Genomic DNA, 26,385 nt, shown 5'->3' with positions numbered 1-26,385 from the left:
GTTGCTCTAGGTGGAAGTTCAACTTAACAGTCTCCATTGAAAATTTTGGTATATCAAACATTGTTTGAAACAATTGACAAACTTGTGTGCCTCGAGATCTGGCGGAGGATTCTTGGATTATAGATGGGCTTAGGACCGTATAAGACAATAATCCCTGTTTAATCTCTAAGGCCCATTTAGGTGCATGTCAAGTGGTGGAAAGTTTAGTATCATATTGCTACAGTAAGAAGAGTGAGACCCTTTTTATAAGGTCTGCTCTACCACATGCTAGTGGAAACATGGGAAGAGGAGTTGTACACGCGCGCTCCTCCTCCTCCTCCACCCGCCTCGCTTTGTCACGCCTCGTCACGACATGCGCGCCCGCCGCGGGTTGCAGGAATGAGCCGAGCCGAAGGTTATTTTTGCCTGTCAGGAATGGTTAACGAGTCGCTTACGAAAGTGCCACTGTCCGAGACGTTGGATCGTGGGTTGTTCGCGTACTCGGTCGTGGGCCTGATCCCAGGCCCATATAATCGACGACCTATATAAGAGGCGTTGGCCAGTGGAGTGAGACCTAGTTCATTCACTACCTCTTGCACACCTAACCGTCATCTACTGTTCCTCTCTCTGCGCTGGTTTCGGCAATCCCATCCCCGATGACAGCGTTCACGGTTGGTCGGGAGAGCAAGTGCCTCGGGAACCCTGTCGTTTGAGATTCTGCCCGGAAGAACGGCAATACAGTTTATGGGAAGCATCTCGACGCGACTACTCCCGATCCGTTCCCGTTTCCATCTGCCTTTGCTTACAGTACTTTCCCTGCATCGACTCCATAGCTGACGGCGAAGCTGCCATGAAGAAGGCCTCGGCCGATGCCAAGGCCGCCGTCGCGTTGGCCTGGCCAACCAAAAGGTATGACTTGTTCATCCCTTATTTGTTCGTTTATGTGCTGGCGGTATATATGTTGTTCATAAATGTTTCCGTTTACTGTACGTGCTCACATGCTTAGGTGTCGGTATGAGATGCATACCGTATTTACCATGTTTACTGTATACTCATGGATTTGTCTAATCGAAAAATGCTAATATTTCCACGGATCTCAATCAACTATACAGACGGAATTTTCAACATATTTAGCTCACGTTCCAAATGGATTATAAGTAAAGAATTATAAATTACACGACAGACTCCACCTCACCTACCCAAGTTCCAGTTTTTCGCGCCAGGGGGCATGGCTTCGACTGTCCATTTCGTTCTGCTCCCGGCCGACGTCCTGTCCGGGCGCGTCGCCGGCCCCGTCGTCGCCTCGCTACGTACGGCGGGGCGGGCAGAGCAGCGTGCAGCTCCATGCCTCGGCCCACCGAGGCCAACGGCGCACCCACACTGTCTCACCGGCCACCCCTCCCCCATCCGCAATGCTGCGGCGGGCGACGCGCCACGACGCCCCCGGGGCGCCGGGAGCCATCGGCTGCGCCCCTCCGCAGCCTCCGCGAACCTCAGCCGCGCGCGCGCGCGCACGCCCGGGTGCTCCGTCTAATAATGGCACGGCCACCCCGCGACAGCGACGGCACACCGCCGGGCGGATTCGATGGCTTGGCGCATTGCGGCGGTGCGGTGGGCCACGGGGACAGGCCGCACGAGGGACGGTCGACCGGAGCTCGTACCGCGTCGCCAACAGTCGCTGGGGATTATCTGGTTCCGCTCCAAGGGCCGAGGCGCAGGCAGGTCCTACCGTTGTTGCTGTGTGCGCAATTAGAAAGCTTGCGTGACACGTGTGTGCCCCGGCATGTCATGTGGCGATCGGATCGTGATGTGTACTGCGTACATTGTATGGAGATCTGCGCTGGTGAGATGAAAATGTTTGGGGACAGGAGGACAAGCCGGGATTGGCCGTGCACGCACATGCCAAAGAGGTGCACTTGGCGATGCATCACATGCCTCACACGACACGAGTACGAACAAAGGGCGCAATGCGAACCAACATGTAGTTGGATGGTTAGAGCATCTCCAATAGCATGTGTATATTTGGATGTCTATATATTCATATAGATAATGGTCTAAAAAGATTCCCTCATATACATGTCCAGTTTTGCATCAGAACGTCTATATACAGGGACCGTGACAGGTGGGCCGTCGTTGAGGAGAGGAAGAAATCATGACTGCATCTGAGTTTAGACGACGCCTTCACATTGTCCAGGCGTGGACATTGTCGAGGTCGATTTAGAGGATGTGTATATTTGGACAATCATATAGAGAAGCCGTTGGACGGCTGTTTTGAGCTCATGTCGTGAAAAACGAGTATAGACATTCATATAGACAAGTTATTGGAGATGCTCTTAGAGGGACTGTAGTATCTCAGCTAACCAGGGTTAAAATCCTGGTGCTCGTATTTATTTCTGGATTTATTTCTGGATTTCCGGCGATGCGCATTCAGTGGGAGGAGACGTTTCCGTCGACGACGAGGCGCCTACGGTGACTTCGTAAATCTCAAGATAATATGTCGGCTCAGTCTTTCGGAGGTGCTCATAGGGTAGGGTGTGCGTGTGTGCGCTTATAGGGATGAGTGTATGCGCGTGTTTATAAACGTTTGTGTCTGTTTGATGTTCAAAAAAAACAAAGGGCACAGTCCAAGGCAGGGTTTGTTTAGCATCTACAGTCGGAGTTGGCAAATTTGATGCTCTATATGTACGAGTCCGCAGATCATGTTGAACTTGTTCGAATTCAATAGTTCAAAACAAAGCAAAGCAAATCATAGTTCAACAATCTGGTTATGCCAAAATGAAATCAATGTCCGAGCCTGACGGACGCCTCACTGGCTGGCCGGATCACTCGTCGGACGTCATCCAGCCGCCTGCTCCGAGGCCATCCTTGCATCCCGCTCCGCCTGCATCCGACCCTCATGCTCCGCCTGCATCCTTGCAGCATGCTCTGCTGCCACCGCATCCACACCCGAACGAACTGCGGAGAGAGACATTCGTCCATCGCCGGCATCTGCATGGGCGGAAAGCTCTCCGGAATGCCCCAACCGCCCTTCAGATCCTCCTCTGTCCCAACGTGGTCCGACGGCGCAATCCGCGTCGGCGGACGGATGGATGAGGTGCAGGGTTCCGTTCGCGGCGGGAGGGAGGGCAACTTCTCGTCCTGTCTGCATCTCCCAGTGCCGCTGCTTCCCTGTCTTGCTGCCGGCGTTGCCGGTTCCTTGGGCGATGTTCTCTGGCTTCCACGAAGAAGCCGAGGATGGGACACTGATGGACAAAGCGGGCGCAATCTCTGTCGCGGCGGTCGGGGACGGGCTGGATGGCATCTAGGACGGTGGATCGGGACCGTGGTGAGGATGGGGAGCAAGGGTGACGGACGGCGAGGGCTCAGACGCGAGAAAGGTAGGAGGAAGGTGGGAGGACGAGGAAGAGTTTGGTTGATTTGGTGCAAATTATGGTGGGGTAGGGCTAGCGGGTCCGATGTGGCGGACGCGCCCGAGCGCTCCCATATCCGCCCCATATTTGGGCTGGATATGAGGGGTGTCGGTCAGTCCGTGCATTTGAGGCTCGTTTAAGGAGCCCGTCTAGGTCTTATTTTTGTAACCGGTCAGTGACCGGGCCGTCCGCCCGGACGTTTGAGGCGGGTTTGGAGCGCCCGACTGTATATGCTTTTTGGGACCAAATGTAAATTAGGTGAATCTGAAACAAACAAATCTCTCAAATAAGATTTAGAAAATGAGTGAAAATTCTTATTTGTGTTATTTTTAGTGTATTGAGCTAACGGAATGTCCCGGTGTACTCCAGTGCCAAACCTGATTCCGATTCTCTCGAATCAGCCTGGCCAGCGCATCAAATTCATGGCTGATTCAGTCGAATCTGATGCCCAAACAAACACGACCTAAAACTTCACGTCAAACTTGTTATTGAGTTATGTTATGTGAGATTTAGGCAATCAAGTTGGATGTCTATTCAGTGATAGGATATGTTATTGAGTTACGTAATCTTTGTAGTTGTTTGTTGGTTGTTCTAAGATTCGTGCTCCTTTTTTTTCTGATCGTTTGAATGATTTTATGGATGGTTTACACTTTTCTCTTGATAAATATAGTTGTGTGCGTTCTGAAGATGGAATAAAGATCTTCCCGCCTAGACCCCGTTCTGGTGGTGCGTCTAGCACTGTTGGTGGGCGTGTGGAGGTGTGTCTCCGGCGGATCTATCTTTGGTGGATTTGTTCGGATCTCGTCGTTGTTCGTCTACGTTCGTGTGTCTTCGAGTTGGATCCTTCTGATCTACATTATTCTTCATCTGTGGCGGTTGTTGTTCTGTACGCTGGTCCTACGGTGCCTTAGCACAACGACTTCCCGACTGTCTACTACAACAAGTTGTGCCCGACTCCGGCGATGGGGGGCGATGACGGCGACGCGCCTTTGACTCGCTTCAGTGCTTGTAGTCATCGCTAGGTGGCCTACGGATCTGGATGTAATTTTTATTATTTCTGTTATTCGTTGTACTGCCATGTTTGAAGATGAATAGATCGGAAATTTTCTCGAAAAAAAGATAGTTGTGTGCGTCCTCTGATGCAGAGCTAATGAAAAACCATTCTTTTTGTAAAAGAAAAGATGTACGTCGAATGTGCGGCTGATGTGGAGGAAAGACTTGAAAAAGACAGGCGACAGCACATCCAAACAACCTCTTGCAAGGGTGATTGATGCTTTGTTGTACAAGAAAAAGGAAGAAAAAAAAGGGCAATGCGAGGGAAGAAAGCAGAAGAGCTAATCATCCATTAGTTTAGGATGATGTAAGGGGTGGAAGGGCAAGTGGGGACTATGATGGGTTGGTTGAAAGTATTGCTTCACTACTCCTTTGTTCCTCGATGGATTCTTGACCAAGTGGTATGGTGTTACTCATGTTGCCTATGTCCTAAGAAAAAAATGTTCATCGACGAAGATTGTGCCGTAGGTTATGGAAAGTTGTGCCCTAGTATGGGGTTTTCATCACCTCTTATCCTTGAGAACGAAGGATGCAAAGTCGAGGAGTAGACGTGCAAATGGCGTGGAGAGGCGAGCATGTAGATGATGGAGCGGTGTGATGCTGCAATGGCAAACAAGGATAGTGTTGCAAAGGCAGAGAATGGTGGGTGTTTTGCCCCAAAAAAACTGTGAGAATTTGAACCTACTTCATGTTCTATTGGGATAACACATCATGTATTTTTTAATATAAAAATAGCATCGATGTCTAACTCCCGAATATATAGCACTACCGACTATGAACCGTCATATATGGCTTTTACTATTCTTCAAGTCTTTCCACCTATAACCATTGCCTTCAACATATGTTCACTAATTATAAACCCGTTTTCTCTTTTAAGGAAAAAATGGACTTGTTTACACAGAGGCCTAATTCCCCTCAACGAGAGAAGTTTGTTCTGGTTGGAAAAATATGTTTTACAATTTGTCTGATCAGGTGATTTTAAGTTTGATCATTAGTTAACAATATTAAAACCATCAACATAATTGATAGGAATAGATTCATCATGAGATGTAGTTTTCTATTGGATTCTACATCACACTGGAAATAGTTATTCCTAATAAGTCGATCTAGTTGTGCACAAAGTACAATTTCTATAGTTACATAGTAAATTCTGCTGAAAATAAATCACCACTTGAATTATCAACATGTAAATAGTAATTTCTAGGTTGACTTAGAAGAGAAAATTTCATTTTATAATGATACATTTGTTTTATTTCAAGCAACACATTTTAATGTAATTCATTGTCAAAGTGCTACTTTCCAGCCCCCGCAAGAAAAAGGTGCCACTTTGCGGATGCACATCACTGTCCAAGGCTACCCACGTTGAGGATCAGAAAGAATACGTACTCCTGTGAATTTCTATGCCAATCCGCAAATATCTGGGTAGAATCCTACCTATGCAAACGTGCGCTCAAATGTGACTTTTCTATGCCTTTTTCCTTGTGAGAGCGACAGATCTGTGAAGTACTGCATCGCTTGAGCTAGTGGTAAATTATCTTCTAGATTTTCCTATTCCTCGTCAATTGAAGATCTTTTTTTTTAATGTTTCAGACGATTTTGGTGGAGAAGAAATGAGGTCTCACCAGAAAAGCGTTGCTGGAGGAATGGCGTATGGTTGACTAGTTCGATTGAAACTAGTAACATATTTTCAGGGTCGTGAACCGTTGGATTTTGATCCAACGGCGGTCCCTCGTCTATTCTATGGTTCTCTGCTTTCTCTGGCCAGGAAGAACAACTTCTTATCAGCACATCCACTCAAGTGTACCTGGGAGCCACAGCCCACGGTCACCTCGCAACAATGTACAAGATGAACAGGAGAAGGCGAGATGCATGAACCCAGGCCCAGCTCCATGCCTATATAACGTGTCGACCACCGAGCGATGCCCAACGCCATCTTGTGTGACGCCATCACTGAGAGCGCGCGCAGCAGCCACTACACACAGTATGGCTCCGCCGATCTCCGCCGACGTCGTGGTGGAGGCCGCACCGGCGCCTGCTTCCATGGCCGTGCTAAACCAAATGGTTTGCGCGAGCGCGCCGGCGCCGATCATCACCGTCGTCTCCAAGCAGCTGGTTCTGCCGGAGGGCGCGGCGCCGGTTGGAGACCTCAACCTGTCCGTCTCCGACATGCCCATGCTGTCGTGCCACTACATTCAGAAGGGTCTCTTCTTCCCGCCCGCGGGCATGCCGAATGCCCGCCTCGTGTCGTCGCTCGCGCTGTCACTGTCCCGCGCGCTCGGCGTCTTCCCGGCGCTCGCGGGACGGCTCGTCACGCTCCCCGACGACCGCATCGTCATCCGGTGCGACGACGGCGCTGCCGTTGAGTTCTACCATGCGGTGGCGCCCGCTCTGTCGCTCGCCGACTTCCTCGTGCGCGACGCCGACGTGCCCACCAGGCTGACGAAAGATCTGTTCCCGATGGACCGCACCGTCAGCTACGAAGGCCACCGCCGCCCGCTCACGTCGTTTCAGGTCACCGTGCTCGGCGACGGCGCTGTCTTTGTCGGCCTCGTCGCCAACCACGCCGTCGTGGACGGCACCTCATTCTGGCACTTTTTCAACACGTGGGCTGGGCTGTGCCGCGGCGAGCCAGTCCAGCCGCCGGACTTCAGCCGCAACTTCTTTGGCGGCTCCACGGCCGTCCTCCGCTTCTCCGGACGCGACGGCCCCGCAGTGACGTTCGACGCATCGGCGCCCCTCCGCGAGCGAGTCATCCACTTCAGCGCCGCGTCGATTCGCGGCCTGAAGGCGGCGGCCAACCGCTGCAGAAAAACCAACGAAGATGACGAGGTTAACGGCAAGCTCGTGCATGATCTGAAGGTCCAGGGAGGTTGCGGAGAGATCTCCTCCTTCCAGTCGATGTGCGCGCACATGTGGAGGGCCGTGACGCGGGCGCGGCTGCAGCTGGCCGCCGACGCTACGACAACGTTCCGCATGGCGGTGAACTGCCGGCACCGCCTGCGCCCGAAGATCTCCCCGGTCTACTTCGGCAACGCCATCCAGAGCGTGGCAACGACGGCAACGGTGGCCGAGCTGGCTTCCCACGACCTCGGGTGGGCGGCGGCCAGGCTGCACGCCACCGTGGTGGCGCACGAGGACGGCGCCATCCGGAAGGCCGCGGCGGACTGGGAGGCGGCGCCCCGGTGCTTCCCGCTGGGGAACCCCGACGGCGCGGCGCTCACCATGGGCAGCTCCCCGCGGTTCCCGATGTACGACGGCAACGACTTCGGCTGGGGCAGGGCGCTCGCCGTGCGGAGCGGGCGGGCGAACAAGTTCGACGGCAAGATGTCGGCGTTCCCGGGCCAGGCCGGGGACGGCAGCGTGGACGTGGAGGTGTGCCTCGCCCCGGACACCATGGGCCGCCTCCTATGCGACGACGAGTTCCTGCAGTTCGTGTCCCATGCACCTTCACCGTGATGCAGTGCACCGCATCTGGCCGCCCTGTGCGTTGTACCACTACAGTACCAGCGCATAAGATGTGACATGGCCACCTGTGATCGATGTGGTCACCTGGACATGTCACATGCATGTATGTAACACATGTTTGTGCAGCAGATACGTAATGGATTTGTATCGTTGCGAGATATCAATCAAGAAATATCATGGACTGGTTGGCTACTCTATATCCAGTAGTGACCAGCTAGATAGGATATGTAGCGGTGCTACTGGCGCTCAAGTCGTGTCGAAGAGGGCCAAAACCACTGTTTTTTTTTTTGCGAAGACATTGTTATGATTTTATTAGCGAAGTTAAGTATGATCTCGTTACGAAACTTTGGCATGAACCAACCTTCCGAGACTAAGAGCATCTCTAGAAGAAGACCCCGTATAATGCCGACTCGCAAAATGCGTTTACAGATCGCAGAAAAACCGCTTTACGGGCTGGGCGGGGGGCAGCAATGTCCTTTTTTACGGTCCGCTTTGCGAGGTCTGCTCGGCGGCCCGTAAATCAGTAATTTATTTCAATTTCGGACATGAAAACATATTTTTTTTGTTTCTTTATTTACTTCAAGGGCATTGGATAAATAATAATTCACCAAATCTTTGCTAGAATAGTAAGACAAAAAAAACAAGAACCACAATTAGACATTTAGAATATATCCAACTTTCATAACTGCTTCCATTAGTTGGACCAACATCTTCTTCATGCCTTCATTGTTGATCTGCGGATTCTTGATCTTGCATTCTTCATTCTTCTTCTTTGATTCTAAAGAAGTAGACGTTGCTTCCCCTCTAGTTTCTTCTCTAATTGCACATGCAGCCGCATTATTAGCCTCAATTCTATCAACGAGTGCACGAACATATATTAAGTTTCTTCCTATTAATAAATTGATGTATTCTTCTTCCCAATACCAAAATGAGCATCCACCTTCCTACCCACATGACCATCTCAATAAGCTATCGAAATTGAACCGAATAGGTTGACAAAGTCGAATGAAAACAAGAACATACTCCGTTGTTTTCGCATTGAAGAATACCCATCCGGAGTGTTGCGGCGTGCTAGATGTTAGGCGCATCATTATTTTCGCACTGTATGAGCAGCATCAGCGAGCCGGCGAGCCGCTGCGCGAGCTCCGAGCCCGGACGACGGTCGGCTGAGTCCTAGCCGGCAAACCAATGAAGACGGCTAGAAGACGAACCAGTACCTGCATGCGGCGCTGGGGCTTTTGTCGGGGCTGTGCGGGGTGCTCCCCGACCAATCCATGGCTTGGCGCAGCCGCCGGTGGCCGGAAACTCCAAATCCGGCGGCCACGACAAACAGCCGCCGGTCTGCAACTTTCCGGCCGGGCCAGGAGGAAGTGGTGAAGGACAATCTCAGGCGTGTGGCGGCCCACCGGCGTGATCCCGACGGCTGGTATGACCGAAATCGTAAGCGGCGGCCCGACGGCGGTGGGTGGAGAAAAGCGTGGGTTGAAATGTCCCCCCTCCTCCCCGCCAACCGCCTGAATTTTCTTTTGGGGTCAGTCGATTTTACCAACCATTGGATGCGAAATGAACGGACCAGCTTCCTTCTTCAACCTCCCGCTTCGCTCTTCTCCACGCTGAACCGCCCCGTCGTCGCCAGCCTAACCACCTGCTTCCGCCGCCCGCATCTGACGGCGCTCATGCACAGCCTCGCCGTACCGCCCTCCCCCAACCGCGCCCCACCACCGTGTTGCCGCCCCCCCCTCCCCCGGCCATCCATCTAGCCCCGGCGCCGACGGTGATTTTCACTGGCGAACTTGCACCACCTCGTGCTACGGCTCCCCACCACCGTCGTGTTGCCGCCTCCACCCACCCCCCCCCCCTCCCCCACCCCCTCACCCTAAGATAGATGATGGGGCAGCCCTTCGGCCTCCCTCATGCAAACCTCTTTGCCATTCTCAAAATCGACTGACCACAAAAGCTAAAGTCAGTCGACTGACATTTAGCTATTGTGCCAAAAAAAAGAGGTCCAAGTGGATTGTCAAATTCCTGTGATCTTCATTTAAAAGTGAGATCAAATGATATCGAAGGAAAATGTCTTTGCTTCTCCTTTACTCCATTCATTTCAACCAAAAATGTAAATAATGCTACCGAAGGATTCAATCTACTTTTCCTAGCAACCGAATGGGCCCTAAAAGAAAGTAGCAACTAGCAAGACATCCACGACAAGTCAAACACACCATGGTAGCTTCGCGGCTCGGATCTTGCCAAGGTTTACTGTACAACATGAAACAGAAAATTAGAAAAATATTGTGCACATGACACCAATTGGAAACGATGAATGGCCATTATTAACACATAAGAAATTGAGAATGCATTCATATATACCCCTAGCTCAAGTGGTTACGTTGTTGGCTTCTCCAGGTCCGTCGTCGTTGGACGGCACGCGGCTCCGACGATCCGGTACATCTCCTCGCGCGTGATGCTCGTGCACTCGAACCCGAGCACCCGGGCCAGTAACTTCTGGATGTAGTTTGCCACCTCGACCGGCGACTTGCCATTGCCGCAGGTGAGCTCCCTTGGCAGCTGGTCGAGGAACGTGATCTCGTACGTCGGGCGCGGGTTCATGAAGAAGAAGTAGGGGTCCATGGTCTTCAGCCCGCGGACCGTCGAGCCGTGGAACATGCTCTCCTCGGTGGCGATGGCCACGGGCACGATGCGGTCCGTGAGCTCCGCGAAGAGCGCGCCGAACCGCAGCAGTAACGGCTGGCGGCAGGCCGTGCCCTCGGGGAACAAGACGAGGTCGCCCTCCTCGAGCAGCCGCCGGATGCGGGCCGCGTCCCCGTCGCGCTCCCCGGACAGCGCGACGGCCTTGACCGGCGACGTGTGCTCCGTCAGGATGCCGGAGGCGCTGTTGTGCGTGACGCGTGTCACCTTGCGGCCCAGCGCGACGGAGACCATGGTCGGGTCGAGAGCGGTGCGGTGGTTGCACACGAAGAGGACGCCCGGTCGGCCCTTCGTGGGCGGCGGCGGCGGGTTGCCGCGCACGGCGAGCTTGACGCCCATGAGCTTGTAGGCGTAGAAGGCGACGCGGTCGGGGAGGAGCGGCTTGACGTGCACGCGGAGGAGCGCCAGGGCGAAGCCGATCGGCAACCACAGGAAGGTGAGCAGCGCGTTGATGTCGGTCGGGGGCTGGACGAGGCGGCCGTCGTGGAGGATGACAGGGCCCTCCAGCTGGTTCTTTGGCACCGGGCTGTACTTGCTCCGAGTCACGATGTACCCTTCCTGCATGCATGGGGGCGTCATGGTTAAAAAAAGAGTCATATACAGTATGTCTCTAAAAAACTTTAGCCCGTATGCACATCATGTCATGGAAGGTCCAAGAGAATGTTGCATGCTCAATGCATGGGCAGCTCTGCCCCTGTATTTCTACAAATACATTGGACTATGCCACATTTTTTTTTCCTTCCGTGAGAGGCACGGTTTTGCTTCCGCGAGAGGCACGCCCGTGCCTTTCGGAAGCAGAAAAAAAAGAACGCATTTTCTTTTGTTTTTCTTTCGCGAGATGCAGGATTTTGCTTCCGCAAGCGGCATGGATTTACTTCTACGAGAGGCACGGCCGTGTCTCTTGGAAATGGCTTTCGGAAAGGAAAAAAACATACTCTTGGTTCGGGTTTTTTGTCCGTTTTTTTCGTTTAAAAATGTTCTTCAAAACCCATCAACATGGGAGGTAGTTCTGAAGATCTCGACACGAGGAATCCAACGATGAAAACGGTTCGAGATTTGGACGCACGGTTTAAGAGATAAAACATTTTGAATAAACGGATCTACGCAAAAAAGAAAAGGTCCAGGTTGCGACAAGTGACACACTGCTTATTGCACCACTTGTCGCAATCTGGGGAGATGGAAGTGATCTTTGAAAAAAGTACTCCTCAATTAGTGTTTTCGGTGCTTTGTTAGTGTTTTTCAGCTTTTTGTTGGGCCATGTTTGCCTCTGTGTTGAGGGCTTCGAAGTTTATTTGTATCTTTTTACTGATGACTCTAGTTTTGTGTTTCGAGAGGATAGGACTAACCGAAAAAGTGTGCATTTTGGATCAGACAAACTGAACAATACATTTTTGTTATCTTTTTCTTTTATGCTCAGGAATGGTGTATCGATTTTGTTTTTCACGCTGCCCGCAATGACGCTAGCATACAGTTTATGCATATATGTAAGGGAGGAGTTTCAAACTTCAGCAACTCAGCAGTGCATTGTTTTTCTAAATTTTTCTTTTTTATTTGCTCAAATATAACTTGAACAAAAAATGGCTAAAAGGACATATTTTTGTCTCATGCAATGCAAACAAAGAGTGGGCCTTTTTCATTGTTTTCCCCTATGGGGTGGGGGTAGAAATGTACGAGTCAGAGTTGTGTTATTTTCCTTTTTATTTTTAATTTATTTGCTTTGATTTTTTGAACTTTTTTTAAGTTCAATTGTTTTCAATTCATAACTTTTTTTAATAAAATATCAATTTTTTTATTTTTTCCTTTTCCTTATTTATTATTTATTTTTCCTTTTCCTTCTTATTTATTTGTTTTAAATTCATTATTTTTAAATAGATTTAGCATTGTCTCATCTAATTCCTGATGTTTGACCAGTTCGTTTTAAATGTTGTACAAATCTTGATCGTAGGTTGTTTTGTCACGTACGTCCTATACTTCCATGTCTCATCGTAAGTCCAGTGTCCACTTGTTGGCCCGTTCGTGCATGTGTCTTTTGTTAGGTTGTCTTCATGAGACGACCTCGAGGGCCCATTTCTTTTTGGAATGTGTTGTACAAGTTGAAAATATGAGCTGGTCGTTGCCTCCTCAGTTCTATTCGTCACTGTCTCTCTTTCATTGCCCTTTGCCTTTGAGTAGAGCCGACGCGAGCAGGAAGGAGGGAGTCGACTGAGGGGTTTGATTTTTTTTTCTCGCGACGAAAAAGATGGCAGTGAATGATGATGTGATGAGTGACCTCGGATCCATTTGTATCCCTTTTGCCCTATTTTCATCTTTGGATTTTGTGGTTTTTATTCATAGACCTTTTTTGCCCTAGTTCTAAATCCCCTCCCCCCCCCCCGCCCCCGACATGCAGCTGGGTCGCCTTTTGTGTCCCTGTTGCAAGTCCATACCTCGATACGCAACTCAATCCGATCCATTTTTATCCTAGTTGCAAGTCCACGCTGACATGCAACTCAGGAAAGCCTTTTTTGTTGTCCTGATTACAAGTCCACCCTCGGCACACAACCTTTTTTTGGTTGGGGATGGGAACCATCTTTGTCCCAGTTGTAACGCCATCCCCAACATGCAAGCGGATCCCTTTTTTTAGTAGCAACTTGCAAGTACACCCTCGATATGCAACTAGGAGGCCGACTCATTTTTTCCCCAGTTGCCACTTCACCCCCAACATGCAGTTTGGGGGTCCTAGTTGCAAGTTTACCCTCGACATGCAACTAGTGCCTCACCCATTTTTTGTCCAAGTTACAAGTCCATCCTTGACGTGCAACCCGGGGCCCTACCCTTTTTGTCCCAATTGCAAATCCACCTCCGACATGCAATTGGGGTGGCTTGCCATTTTTTGTCTCAGTAGCGACTCCACTCCCGACATGCAACTCGGGGCCCACCTTTTTTAATTGAAAGTCCACCGTCGATATACACCTAGACTCAAACTCCATTTTTGTCCTGTTGCAAGTCAACCCTCGACATGCAGTGGAGGGGGGCAACTCTTTTTGTCCCAGTTACAGCTTCACAGCCCCGACATGCAATTGGAGGGCACATTTTTTGTCCTAGTTGCTAATCCACCCTAGATACGCAATTGGGCCCTAACTATTTTTTTCTGAATTGCAGTTCCACCCTCGACAAGCAATTGGGGTTGGGTAGGTGGGGGCTAGCCATTTTTGTCCCCAGTTGCAACTCCACCTCTGACATGCAATTGAGGTGTTCGTTTTTTTTGTCCCAGTTGCAAGTCCATCCACGATACGCAACTGCTAACATATTTTGTCCCATTTGCAAGTCCACGGTCGACACGCAACTGGGTCCGACCAATTTGTCCCAGTTCCAACTGCACCCCGACATGCCATTGGTTGCCCTGCCTTTTTTTATCCAAATTGAGATACAAACTATATTAGAAAATCAAAATCATTCTCGCACTACAAACCAGGTCCGCCAAATACTTTTGGATATTTTGAGATAATTATGACCATCCAATTTAAAGTTTACAATAATTGTACAACCTTCAGCCAAAGTTGGATATAAATTTTTTAAATAAAATTGAAGAAATTCTGCCAATTCAATCTAGGCTCATACATACCCTAGGAAAGTTTGAGAATATTTTTGAACTCATCTGAAATTATGATTTTTTTTTAAATTTTGACTAAGTTTTAATAAGAAAATCAATTTTTTCAAAAAAAATAACCGACTTGGGTGGTTTAGTCATGAGAAAAACATTTAATTTTTTGTTAGTGTGAACATTTTCATACATGAAAAACTACTAAAAAGTTTACAATTCAGATTTTATGTGAATGCTTATATCAATGGAGCTATTCTTCTATTACAAGTAAACTGTTTGAATCTTTTTTGTGCCATAACAAAACCTAAATAAACAGGTTCTTTGCTTGCGATTATACATATGTGTTTGCAATATTTTTAGTTGCCTTTTAGTGGTTTCCACCACATTTATTAGATAATAGTGTTCGAGATGAGACAACAATTTTTTGTTTGTACTAATCCTTTTTACTTCAAAAGTTATCGTACTACCAAATGTATATATTTTTTCATTCTTGAGACCCTTAAATACTTTACCAATTTTCAAGACTACTCATTTAACCGCATTGGTAAATATTAAAACACGTACTTATTCTATATTTTTGGTTGTCAATTGTGGAAGATACGTTGTGATTTAAAATTATATTTTCATTGGATTTTTTAATGAATATTTGGGACTAGAGTAATCCTTATCTAAATTTGTTTTGCTTCCAATTCTAACAAAGAAAATAGAGACATGTTCTCTACAAATAAATTTGTGTGACTTCAATGAATATAGTGTGTTTATTCATATGTGGTCGTGTTCGTTTTAGTAGTATATTCAAATATCTTACTCTAGGGCTTTTGAGAGTATAAATCCCATCAAATGTCGTTATAAGGGTTCCTATAAATGCAGCTTTGGTGCAACTAACAAGAGCGTTCTAGAATGGGTGTGGCTAGATCCCAGTCGACTAAAACTTAACCAAGTCTCAGTCGAGTGGCAGAATATATAAATGGAATGAAAGTTTTTTTTTAATATCGCATTCGCATGAATATCCATATAAGATCTCACGAATATAACATCGACCTAGACTTAGTTAAGTATCAGTGGACAGAGATTTAGTAATCCCGTTATGGAATATGTGATATGTCGACAAGTGTCAATCCTTGAGTTTCCTCATGTCTCACTCCCCGGCACATTTTGCAGTGTTTTGTTGCATTCTTAACACCCCCTAGTATGGTTTACTGTTATGTTTTCTAATTGCACTGGTAATCCTCTTTCATGGGATATAATGGGTCGAACTGCACCAGAGTTGCAACATCGGTCATGTCTGCTATCCCTTTTTTTGCGTTCCAATTGAGAGCTTTATTCAACGAAAGAGCTCCTAGCATCATCACCCATAAGGCTGGTGAGTAGGAAAGAGGGTCTAGATCCAGTCCAACTTTCGGTGACCAATAGTGTGCATGCATGTTTAGCACAAAGGTGGGCCAGTACATTGGTTGATCTGCTTACATGTTGAATAACAAAAGAAGAAAAAGAGGAAGCTAGCTCTCCAATTTCTAAAAGTAATGGTGCCACAATAGAAAGGCTATTGTGACGAGTGTTCCAGAGATTAACAATCACCAGGCAGTCTGTTTCCATTATCACTTGGGAGAAGTCACGTAGATTAGCAAAGATAACTGCATCACGCAGCGCCATAGTCTCCCCAATGAACGGATCTGATATCCCCGGATGGGGTTTACTCCAAGCACCCAACAAGGCATTTGTGGAGCGGGCTACACCTCCCGCGCCCACCTTATTGGAGTCCACATTCACAGCCGCATCTGTGTTTATCTTGACGATCCCCAGCTCTGGAGGTATGCACCCAAAACCCGGGAGTACCGATGCATGTGAGTCAGGCATATCTAGCAAAGCCAAATCCTCTCGAATTCTCTTCACCGAAGTAAAAGGGTCGAGCTGGTCATCATCATGAGTAACTCTATTCGGCGAGTGCCATACAACCCACATTACGGAGATCATTTGAGCCCTTTGAACATCAGAGAACCTCCCATCACATATAATGTCACGGGACCATGTATCAGGGTGCAAGCGCGGCCTTCGAAGATCAAACAATGCAAAGGCTTGTTCCCAAAACAACTTGGCATGGGAGCAATGCACTAGGGCATGCATAAGATCCTCATCCATTGCATTACAGACATTAAATCTGCTGATTGCCTTTATATGTCGATGCCTCAAGGTACATTCATCTGGAAGAATTCCACGCACCACTCTCCACCAGAAAATACGAACCTTCGGCAAAACCTTGAGCTTCCATAGTGACTTCCACATCTGTTCTTCTGTCTGTGAGGATCCGGTAGCCGTCCCTTCGTCTAGAGCCGCAAGCTCCTTCTGAGTCACAAGAGCACGGTACGCCGATTTTACAGAATAGATGCCACTTCTTTCATGGGCCCAAGCAAGAAAATCATCACCACCCCCCGTCCGTAGCGGGATATTCAGTATAGAATCGACATCGGGGGCTGTGAACATGTCCCTAATCAAGTCCCGACGCCACGTCCAATTCTCTGGGTCGATGAGCTGATGAACTATCTTGAGGGTAGTCCCACCCGGTACCACCATGGGCGACAAAGAAGTGAGACCTGGAATCCATCTATCATGCCAAATTGAGATTGCTGTCCCGTCTCCCACCCTTTTGATCAGACCATCGCGGAGCGCCACCCTACCAGCCACTATCGCTTGCCATATGGCAGAGGAAGTCTTTGGCACCGTAGCCTCCATGAAATCACTGTCAGGAAAATACCGGCCCTTCATTACCCGGGCACAAAGCGACTCTGGGTTAGTAATGAACCTCCACCCGTGTTTGCCGAGCAGCGGCAAATTGAAAAGATTCAAGTCGGGAAAACCCATTCCACCGCGAGCTTTCGGAGTAGCGAGTTTATCCCATGCCACCCAATGAAGAGATCGACGATCCAGGGAACCACTCCACCAAAACTTTGCCATATTGGCCGTCAGACTTTTGCATACCTTTTTTGTTAGAAGGAAGCAACTCATACTGAAAATCAGGATTGCTTGAACAACCGACTTGATAAGTGATTCTCTCCCAGCACAAGCAAGGAGTCTCTCCGCCCACCCGTTCATTTTACTCCGAGATCTCTCGCCAATGTGGTCAAAAGTACCACTAGTGATCCTCCCTACAGCAGTTGGGAGTCCAAGATACTGCTCGCTGAACGCCTCCACTTGAATGCCCAACAGAATTTTCAACTCATGCCTTCTATCAGTTGGAGTGTTTGGCAAAAAGAAGACTGCACTTTTTTCTCTATTGACAGCCTGGCCGGAACATGAAGCATATATCATCAAGACTTCATTCAGCCGAACCACGCTCTCCTGTGTTGCACTGATGAAGATAAGACTATCATCGGCAAATAATAAGTGGCTCACCCATGGTACCCGAAAGGATACACGGATGCCTCTGTCTATATAAGGTGAACCATATGAATTCAACAGTGAAGTAAGGCCTTCTGCACACAATAGGAAGAGAAAAGGTGATACAGGATCTCCTTGATGCAAACCACAAGATGGTGTAAAGAACGGCAAAAGTTCCCCGTTAACTCTCACTGTGAACCTGACCGAAGAGACACACTTCATTGTTAAGTTCACAAAGTTGCCGCTGAACCCAAGCTTAGTCATAATAGCCTGTAAGTAATGCCATTCTACTTGATCATAGGCCTTCATCATGTCTAACTTGATAGCACAAGAATAATTCTTCCCCTTCTTTCTCCTTCTCATCGTGTGGACGCTCTCAAAGGACACCACAACATTATTAGTGATCAACCTGCCAGGGATAAAAGCACTTTGCTCCTCGCCAACCACAATGTCCATTAGCTCTTTCAAGTGATTAGTGATCATCTTAGCCCCAATCTGATAGGGAACCGGACACAAAGATATGGGTCGGTACTGAGCAATGCACTGAGGGTTACGTACCTTTGGTATAAGTGTGATCGAGGTATCATTAAACCCTGCAGGTAACTCACCCCCATTAAGAAAACCCAAAATTGCGGGTACTAGATCTCCTTGAATAATATTCCAATGCCTCTGAAAAAAAACCCATGGTAAAACCATCGACACCCGGAGCCTTCGAAGGAGACATCTCAAAAAGGGCAGCACGGACCTCCTCCGGTTCATAGGGTTTATCCAACAACATATTCATTTCCCCCGTAACACGCTCGGCAACATACTGCAGCAACTCACTCATATCATTGTAACTTTGAGAGGAATACAAATTCTGATAGAATGACTGAACTTCCGCCATATCTTCGGCTTCAGATGCACAAAAGGATCCATCAGCACGACGAAGATTGGCTATTCTATTCAAACGTTTCCGATGCGCCGCTTGTGCATGATAGTAAGCTGTGTTGCGGTCACCTTTCCGCAGCCACGGCACTCCGGAACGCTGCCTCATCCAAACCTCCTCTTGCCTCAATGCTTCACGAAGTTTCAGCACTGTGGCTTTCTCTTCATCCGACGGGCCTCTGCCGACAGATTGTTTTCTCAATATCTCGAGCTTGGCCTGTAATTTCCTCACCTTCTTAGCAAGGCATCCAAACTCCTTCTCGAGCTTGGTCATGTCTGCTATCTAGGACGGCAAAATTTGCAGACTACGATCTAGATGGGGAAGCAATGTACTGTACTGCACTAATGTATTGGTGGTCAAATGTACGCCAACAAAAATCAGGGCTGACGGCCTACTTTCCGATAACTGTACACGCGAGAAATGTGTGTAGAGAAGGTTATCAATTAACGGAACATGGGGTGGTCGAGCACTTGAGCATACCTTGCAGATGGACATGAAGTCGAAGTCACTCTCCCTGTCCCCCATGCCGACGTCTGGCAGCGCATCGCCGAACTCCCTCATCACCGCCTGCCTCTTGTGCTCGCTGACGAGCACGCCGGGCTGCGCGACGAAGCCCGTCGCCCGCCCGGACCCGTCCACCTCCAGCTCCGTCCCGATGACCCTGTCGGCGCCGAGGAACGCCCGGGCGAACGGCTCCACCATCACCCGGGGGCTCGCGGTGACGATGCACCTCCTGCCGAACGAGCGGAACACCCGCCACCCCTCCGGGTGCACGTCGCCGGCGTAGAACCTCGGGAGCACCGACCGCGCCACCGCCTCGATGTCGCTCACCCTCAGGCCCGCCACGGCGATGTACACGAACGTGCGCACCGCCAGCGGCTCCGACACGGAGATGTAGGTGAGGTACACGAACGGCACGGACGCGAGGAGGGCGAGCGCGCGCAGGAGGCCGCCGGCCTCGAGCGCGATGAGGAGGTAGTAGGGGAACGCGCTCCGGGACAGGAGCAGCGTGCCGTCGAGGTCGGCGGCGACCGTCTGCCGGGACCGCCCTTCCGTGGCGCACTCCTCGATCGGCCTGAACCTCGGAGCCGCCATGCCGTTTCTCATGCACGAAGAGATCGATGGACGTCGAAGCTGTTTGCTTGAAATGTGAGTGGATAGTGGGAGGTTAACGAAGAAGAGTGGCAGCAAGCGCAGGGAATATATGATCGAGATGCCTTGCGCTCTGGGTTCTTCAATGATTTCAGCAGACATGCATGGTGTGTCCGGGCCGTTAACCCGTTAAATTGCAAAACCAGCACTTTTGCACTGTCGTTCTGATCATGGTATGCTAGCTCAGATGCGACGGCACACAATGTTAATCGTCAGACCATTCAGTACTTTGCATGAAGATCAATGTGGTACATTTGGACGTTGATTCAATTTCAACGGATACGAGCTGTAACCGTGGTAATAAATCTCGGTGAGCATGGAAATTCTTCACTGGCGACACACGATGCGGTGTCGACAGATCGCAAGCTTTTTATGGACAGGGGTCGCTCGTGTGGTTCGGAGATCGGAACAGATCTGTGGCCGGCTGGCAGGATTCAATACACAGTGGAGATGGTCCTACGAAAGCTTGATGCAGAGGCAAGGTTGGAAGATGCATGTGATGAAGGCCCCCTTTTGTGGTGATGCACTTCACTGCTTGCCAAGTGGTCTACTCGGCTATTATCCCTCTACTGGTGCATGATGTAACTATTCTGGAATCGTAACAAAGTGGGCCGATTACTGTACTGTAAGAAAATCTAGTCGGCTAATCGTGTACCAATCTGTCGGAAATTGATAAACTTATGGAGGAAAATTGGATTTACAGGGTGATGTGTCCTCTTCCCCGCTCAGAGCATCTCTAGCAGACCCCGCAAAATAACCGTCAAAATGCGGGTCGGCGTGGAAAATCCCGCCCGAACAGACCCCGCAAACGCGGCCAGCCCGCAAAATTTTTTGAGGGGCGCGGCAAAAATTTGACCCCAACCCGCGAATACGCGGGTTTGCCCCCCGGCCCGTCGGTGCCCTGCATATAGCGGAAGCGGTTGGTGGGGAGGACATTTCAGCCCGCGCTTTTCCCCACCAACCACCTCCGCTCTCCACCTCGCCCCGCTGCCGGGCTGCCGCCCAAGATTCCGCCGAAAGTAGCCGGCGGGAGCACGCCAAAAGGCCGCCACACGCACGAGGTTGCCCTCCCCCCCTCCTGCATCGGCGGGCTGAAAAGTTGCGGATCTGCGGCCCCTCATCGCGGGCGGCCGGATTTGGCTTTTCCGGCCGCCGGTGGCTGCGCCAAGCGATGGAATGGTCGGGGAGCATCTCGCGCAGCCCCGGCAAATTCGCATCGCCGCATGCAGGTACGGATTCGTCCTCTCGCCGCCGTCGACGGTTTGCGGGCATGGATTCGGCCGGCCGTCCACCGGGCTCGGCGCTCGCCCAGCGGCTCTGTGGCTCGCCGATGCCGCTCATACAGTGCGACGACTGCACGCAGACAGTGCTGCGGCTAACTTCGGGCACGCTGAAGCACCCCGGATGGGTGTTCTTCAAATGCGAAAACGACGGGGTACGTGCTGTTTTTATTCGGCTCATTTTGATAGCTCATTCTGTGGTTCAATTGCGGTAGCTCATTTCGAACATCATCATGTGTGTAGGAAGATGGATGCTTATTTTGGTTTTGGGAAGGCGAATACATTGATTTATTGATAGAAAGAAACTTAATAGACGTTCGTGCACTCCTTAGTAGAATTGAAGGCAGTGATGCGGCTGCATGTGCAACTAGAGGGGAAGCAACGTCTACTTCTTTTGAACCAAAGATGAAGAAAGAAGAATGCAAAATCAAGTATCCACAGATCAACAATGAAAGCATGAAGAAGATATTGGTCCAACTAGTGGGAGCAGTTATGGAAGTTGGAAATCTTCTAAAATGCATACTTGTGGTTCTTGTTTTCTTTGGTCTTGCTATTCTAGCAAAGATTTGGTGATCTCTTATGTATCCAATGTTGAAAAAGCAAAAAATGCATTATGTTGGGTCAAATTGAGGTGTAAATTTAGGTTTTCCGGGCCGGGGGGAGCGGCGCTAGACCAGACCCAACAAAGCCGACCCGTAAAAGAGTATATTCCGTGAATATCCTTTTTTATGGGTCTGATTTGCGGGGTCTGCCTCTGCGGCCGTCCGCGCCGGGCCACAAAATCGCTTTTCCGCGAACTGCAAACGCGTTCTGCGGGCCGGCGGGATGTGGGGTCTGCTAGAGACGCTCTAATCTCCTCTCATGTAGATGCAGTGCTCATGGGAGAACTGAACCGTCCTTCGGTTTCCGTCAGACTAGTCCATTAAGTCATTTTTTTGAAAACGATTCAGATTTATTATAAAGATATACCAGAAGTACCAAGCACCTTGAGCACAATAAAAATTATGTTGATATCTCTAGACCATCGAACGACCACCGCAGCCGCCAAAATGGAGGGGGGAGTTGATATTCATACACGGCATCCATAGAGTAGCCTTGATCAAAAGTCAAGCAAAGTCTCCTCTCTTTGTCCCTCCTCCAAGAAAAGGCGGCTAGGGTTTCTGCCTCTCGTCGGCAGCGCCGCCGATCTCCCACGTCTCCTGTGGCCTTAGGGCCATGGGTGCAGGGTGGATCCCGCCCCTTGCCGGCGGGAGGGCTCCGTTTTCATGTGCTTCTTCAAGTTTTGTTAGGGTTTGTGTCCTGCTCAAGAAGACGAGACGACGGCGGCTTCTTGAAGATGGAATAAGGTTCTCCCCGCCTAGCCCCCGTCCCAATGGTGTGTCTAGCATCATTAGAGGGCGTGTGGAGGTGTGTCTCCGGCGGATCTCGCGATATTTAGTCGGTGGTTGTCTTTGGTGGATCTGCTCGGATCCGATCTTTGTTCGTCTTTGTTCATGTGTCTTCAGGTTGGATCCTTCGGATCTAAAATTCTCTTCATCGGCGGCGGTTGCTGTCCTGGGGCGTTGGTCCTATGGGACCTTAGCACAACGACTTCCCGACTGTCTATTACAACAAGTTGTGCCCGGCTCCGGCGAGGGAGGGCGATGACGGCAGCGCGCCTTCGGCTCGCTTCAGTGCTTGTAGTCGTCGCTAGGTGGTCTATGAATCTGGATGTAATTTTTATTATTTCCAGTGTTCGTTGTACTGCCATGATTGAAGATGAATAGATCGACAGTTTCCCGCAAAAAAAAACCAAGTTCAAGCCAATAGGAAGGCCCATGAAGAAAGAAGTCCGTTCAAGTGAAGAGAGTGGGGCTAGTGCACAATGTAACATACATCACATCTTCATCCTTCCACAGAGTAACCTTGATTTTTTGTAGTATAAGCCTCCAAGGGGTAGAAGCTCATTCGTCTCTAATTTGAATAGAACTGATGGGGAAGAATATACATAGCCTGGTGTAATTTTTTAAATTTCTGGTGTTAATTGTGCTACCCGGCAGTTGAAAATACTTCCTCTATAAAGTAATATAAGACTTTTTAGATCACTAAAGTCTTATAGAGGGAGTAGATAGGAAATTTTTCCTAAAGAAAAAGAAGGATAAGAAGATAGTTCCAAGACCCATTTGGCGAACCCTAGTCACATATCTAGGTAGTCCCGTACAACTCGAACTAACGTCAAGGAAGAGGAATTTGGAGTCCCTCTCAAGGAGTCCCGTGCGCCTCGATTTGATGATGGGTCACGATCCATCAAGGTGACCGAATCTATTGAAAATGTTGAAATGGCAATATTGTCGATGTATGATGACCTTCTCTATATGGCCACCGTACACACCTCTACCACTAATTTTGGGTTGCAACCTGTTGGGGAACGTAGCATGCAATTTCATTAAAATTCCTACGCTCAAGCAAGATCTATTTAGGAGATGCATAGCAACGAGAGGGGGAGAGTGTATCCACATACCCTCGTAGATCGAAAGCGGAAGCGTTAGGTTAACACGGTTGATGTAGTCGAACGTCTTCATGATCCAACCGATCCAAGTACCGAACGTACGGCACCTCCGAGTTCAGCACACGTTCAGCTCGATGATGTCTCTCGAACTCTTGATCCAGCAGAGGGTCGAGGGAGAGTTCCGTCAGCACGACGGCCTAGTGACGGTGATGGTGATGTGATCTGCGCAGGGCTTCGCCTAAGCACTACGATGCTATGACCGGAGGAGTAAACTGTGGAGGGGGGCACCGCACACGGCTAAGAGAACAATTGATGTGCCTTTGGGGTGCCCCCCGCCCCCGTATATAAAGGAGGGGAGGAGGAGGTGGCTGGCCCTAGGGGTGGCGTGCCATGGGGGGAGTCCTACTAGGACTCCACTCCTAGTAGGATTTGCCCCCCTTCCTTTCAACGGAGAGGGGAAAGGGGAAAGAGGGGAGTGGGAGAAGGAAAGGGGGGCTGCGCCCCCACCCCTTGTCCAATTCGGATTGGGCAGGGGGGAGGCGCGCGCCACTTCTTGTGGCCTGCCTCCCTCTCTCCACTATGGCCCATGAGGCCCATTAACTTTCCCGGGGGGTTCCGGTAACCTCCCTGTACTCCAAAAATCTCCGAACCTCTTCGGAACCATTCTAGTGTCCGTATATAACCTTCCAATATATCAATCTTTACCTCTCGACCATTTCGAGACTCCTCGTCATGTCCGTTATCTCATCCGGGACTCCAAACAAACTTCGATCACACAAACACACAACTCATAATACAAATCGTCATCGAACGTTAAGCGTGCGGACCCTACGGGTTCGAGAACTATGTAGACATGACCGAGATACATCTCGGGTCAATAACCAATAGCAGAACCTGGATGCTCATATTGGTTCCTACATATTCTATGAAGATCTTTATCGATCAAACCGCATAACAACATACGCCATTCCCTTTGTCATCGGTGTGTTACTTGCCCGAGATTCGATCGTCAGTATCATCATACCTAGTTCAATCTCGTTACCGGCAAGTCTCTTTACTCGTTCCGTAATGCATCATCCCGTAACTAACTCATTAGTCACATTGCTTTGAAGGCTTATAGTGATGTGCATTACCGAGAGGGCCCAGAGATACCTCTCCGATACTTGGAGTGACAAATCCTAATCTTGATCTATGCCAACCCAAAAAACACCTTCGGAGACACCTGTAGAGCATCTTTATAATCACCCAGTTACGTTGTGACGTTTGATAGCACACAAGGTGTTCCTCCGGTATTCGGGAGTTGCATAATCTCATAGTCAGAGGAATATGTATAAGTCATGAAGAAAGCAATAGGAATAAAACTTAACTATCATTATGCTAAGCTACCGAATGGGTCTTGTCCATCACATCATTCTCTAATGATGTGATCCCGTTCATCAAATGACAACACATGTCTATGCTCAGGAAACATAACCATCTTTGGTCAACGAGTTAGTCAAGTAGAGGCATACTAGGGACACTCTATTTTGTCTATGTATTCACACATGTACTAAGTTTCCGGTTAATACAATTCTAGCATGAATAATAAACATTTATCATGATATAAGGAAATGTAAATAACAACTTTATTATTGCCTCTAGGGCATATTTCCTTCAGTCTCCCACTTGCACTAGAGTCAATAATCTAGATTACACAGTAATGATTCTAACACCCATGGAGTCTTGGTGCTGATCATGTTTTGCTCGTGGAAGAGGCTTAGTCAATGGGTCTGCAACATTCAGATCCGTATGTATTTTGCAAATCTCGATGTCTCCCTCCTTGACTTGATCGCGGATGGAATTGAAGCGTCTCTTGATGTGTTTGGTTCTCTTGTGAAATTTGGATTCCATTGCCAAGGCAATTGCTCCAGTATTGTCACAAAAGATTTTCATTGGACCCGATGAACTAGGTATTACACCTAGATCAGATATGAACTCCTTCATCCAGACTCCTTCATTTGCTGCTTCCGAAGTAGCTATGTACTCCGCTTCACACGTAGATCCTGCCACCACGCTCTGCTTGGAACTGCACCAACTGACAACTCCACCATTCAATATAAATACCTATCCGGTTTGTGACTTAGAGTCATCCGGATCAGTGTCAAAGCTTGCATCGACGTAACCATTTACGACAAGCTCTTTGTCACCTCCATAAACGAGAAACATATCCTTAGTCCTTTTCAGGTATTTCAGGATGTTCTTGACCGCTGTCCAGTGATCCACTCCTGGATTACTTTGGTACCTCCCTGCTAAACTTATAGCAAGGCATACATCAGGTCTGGTACACAACATTGCATACATGATAGTGTTGGAAATATGCCCTAGAGGCAATAATAAAATGATCATTATTGTATTTCCTTGTTCATGATAATTGTCTATTGTTCATGCTATAATTATATTAACTGGAAACCGTAATACATGTGTGAATACATAGACCACAACATGTCCCTAGTAAGCCTCTAGTTGACTAGCTCGTTGATCAATAGATGGTTATGGTTTCCTGACCATGGACATTGAATGTCATTGATAACGGGATCACATCATTAGGAGAATGATGTGATGGACAAGACCCAATCCTAAGCATAGCACAAGATCGTGTAGTTCGTTTGCTAAGAGCTTTTCTAATGTCAAGTATCATTTCCTTAAACAATGAGATTGTGAAACTCCCGGATACCGTAGGAATGCTTTGGGTGTACCAAACGTCACAACGTAATTGGGTGACTATAAAGGTGCACTACAGGTAGCTCCGAAAGTATGTGTTGAGTTGGCACGAATCGAGACTGGGATTTGTCACTCCGTATGACGGAGAGGTATATCTGGGCCCACTCGGTAATGCATCATCATAATGAGCTCAGTGTGACTAATGAGTTAGCCACGGGATCATGCGTTACGGAACGAGTAAAGAGACTTGCCGGTAACAAGATTGAACA

The 26,385-nt window shown here is 48.9% G+C and overlaps 2 protein-coding genes across 3 annotated transcripts; one reads left to right on the top strand and one right to left on the bottom strand.

Moving 5' to 3' along the window:
- Positions 1-6,298: 6,298 nt before the first annotated feature.
- LOC123182200 (uncharacterized acetyltransferase At3g50280) lies at positions 6,299-8,104 on the top strand. Its single transcript, XM_044594696.1, has one exon. The coding sequence runs from the start codon at positions 6,312-6,314 to the stop codon at positions 7,896-7,898; it is 1,587 nt and encodes a 528-aa protein (XP_044450631.1). The 5' UTR covers positions 6,299-6,311; the 3' UTR covers positions 7,899-8,104.
- Positions 8,105-9,998: 1,894 nt separating this feature from the next.
- On the bottom strand, positions 9,999-19,791 carry LOC123170379 (glycerol-3-phosphate 2-O-acyltransferase 6-like). Of its 2 annotated transcripts, XM_044588250.1 has the most exons (3): positions 18,977-19,791; positions 10,272-11,168; positions 9,999-10,160 (listed from the first exon to the last, which is right to left on the bottom strand). In XM_044588250.1, exons 1-2 carry the CDS (start codon positions 19,748-19,750, stop codon positions 10,287-10,289), a joined length of 1,656 nt encoding a protein of 551 aa, XP_044444185.1. In that variant the 5' UTR covers positions 19,751-19,791; the 3' UTR covers positions 9,999-10,160; positions 10,272-10,286. The 2 variants fall into 2 exon arrangements, with proteins under 2 accessions (XP_044444185.1, XP_044444178.1); XM_044588243.1 differs by having other exon boundaries at positions 9,999-11,168.
- Positions 19,792-26,385: the final 6,594 nt, after the last annotated feature.

This window comes from Triticum aestivum, chromosome 1D, assembly GCF_018294505.1.
Source record: "Triticum aestivum cultivar Chinese Spring chromosome 1D, IWGSC CS RefSeq v2.1, whole genome shotgun sequence".
NCBI lineage: Eukaryota > Viridiplantae > Streptophyta > Magnoliopsida > Poales > Poaceae > Triticum > Triticum aestivum.
This window is presented reverse-complemented; position numbering and strand designations above follow the sequence as displayed.

What these genes read in the sequence shown, in the direction of transcription:
- LOC123182200 (XM_044594696.1), top strand. Translation starts at nt 6,312, where the DNA reads ATGAACCCAGGCCCAGCTCCATGCCTATATAACGTGTCGACCACCGAG.
- LOC123170379 (XM_044588243.1), bottom strand. Translation starts at nt 19,750, where the DNA reads ATGTCTGCTGAAATCATTGAAGAACCCAGAGCGCAAGGCATCTCGATC. An exon ending in ACTTCATGTCCATCTGCAAG is followed by an intron (nt 11,169 to 18,976) that starts GTATGCTCAAGT and finishes CCATGCATGCAG; the next exon opens with GAAGGGTACATCGTGACTCG.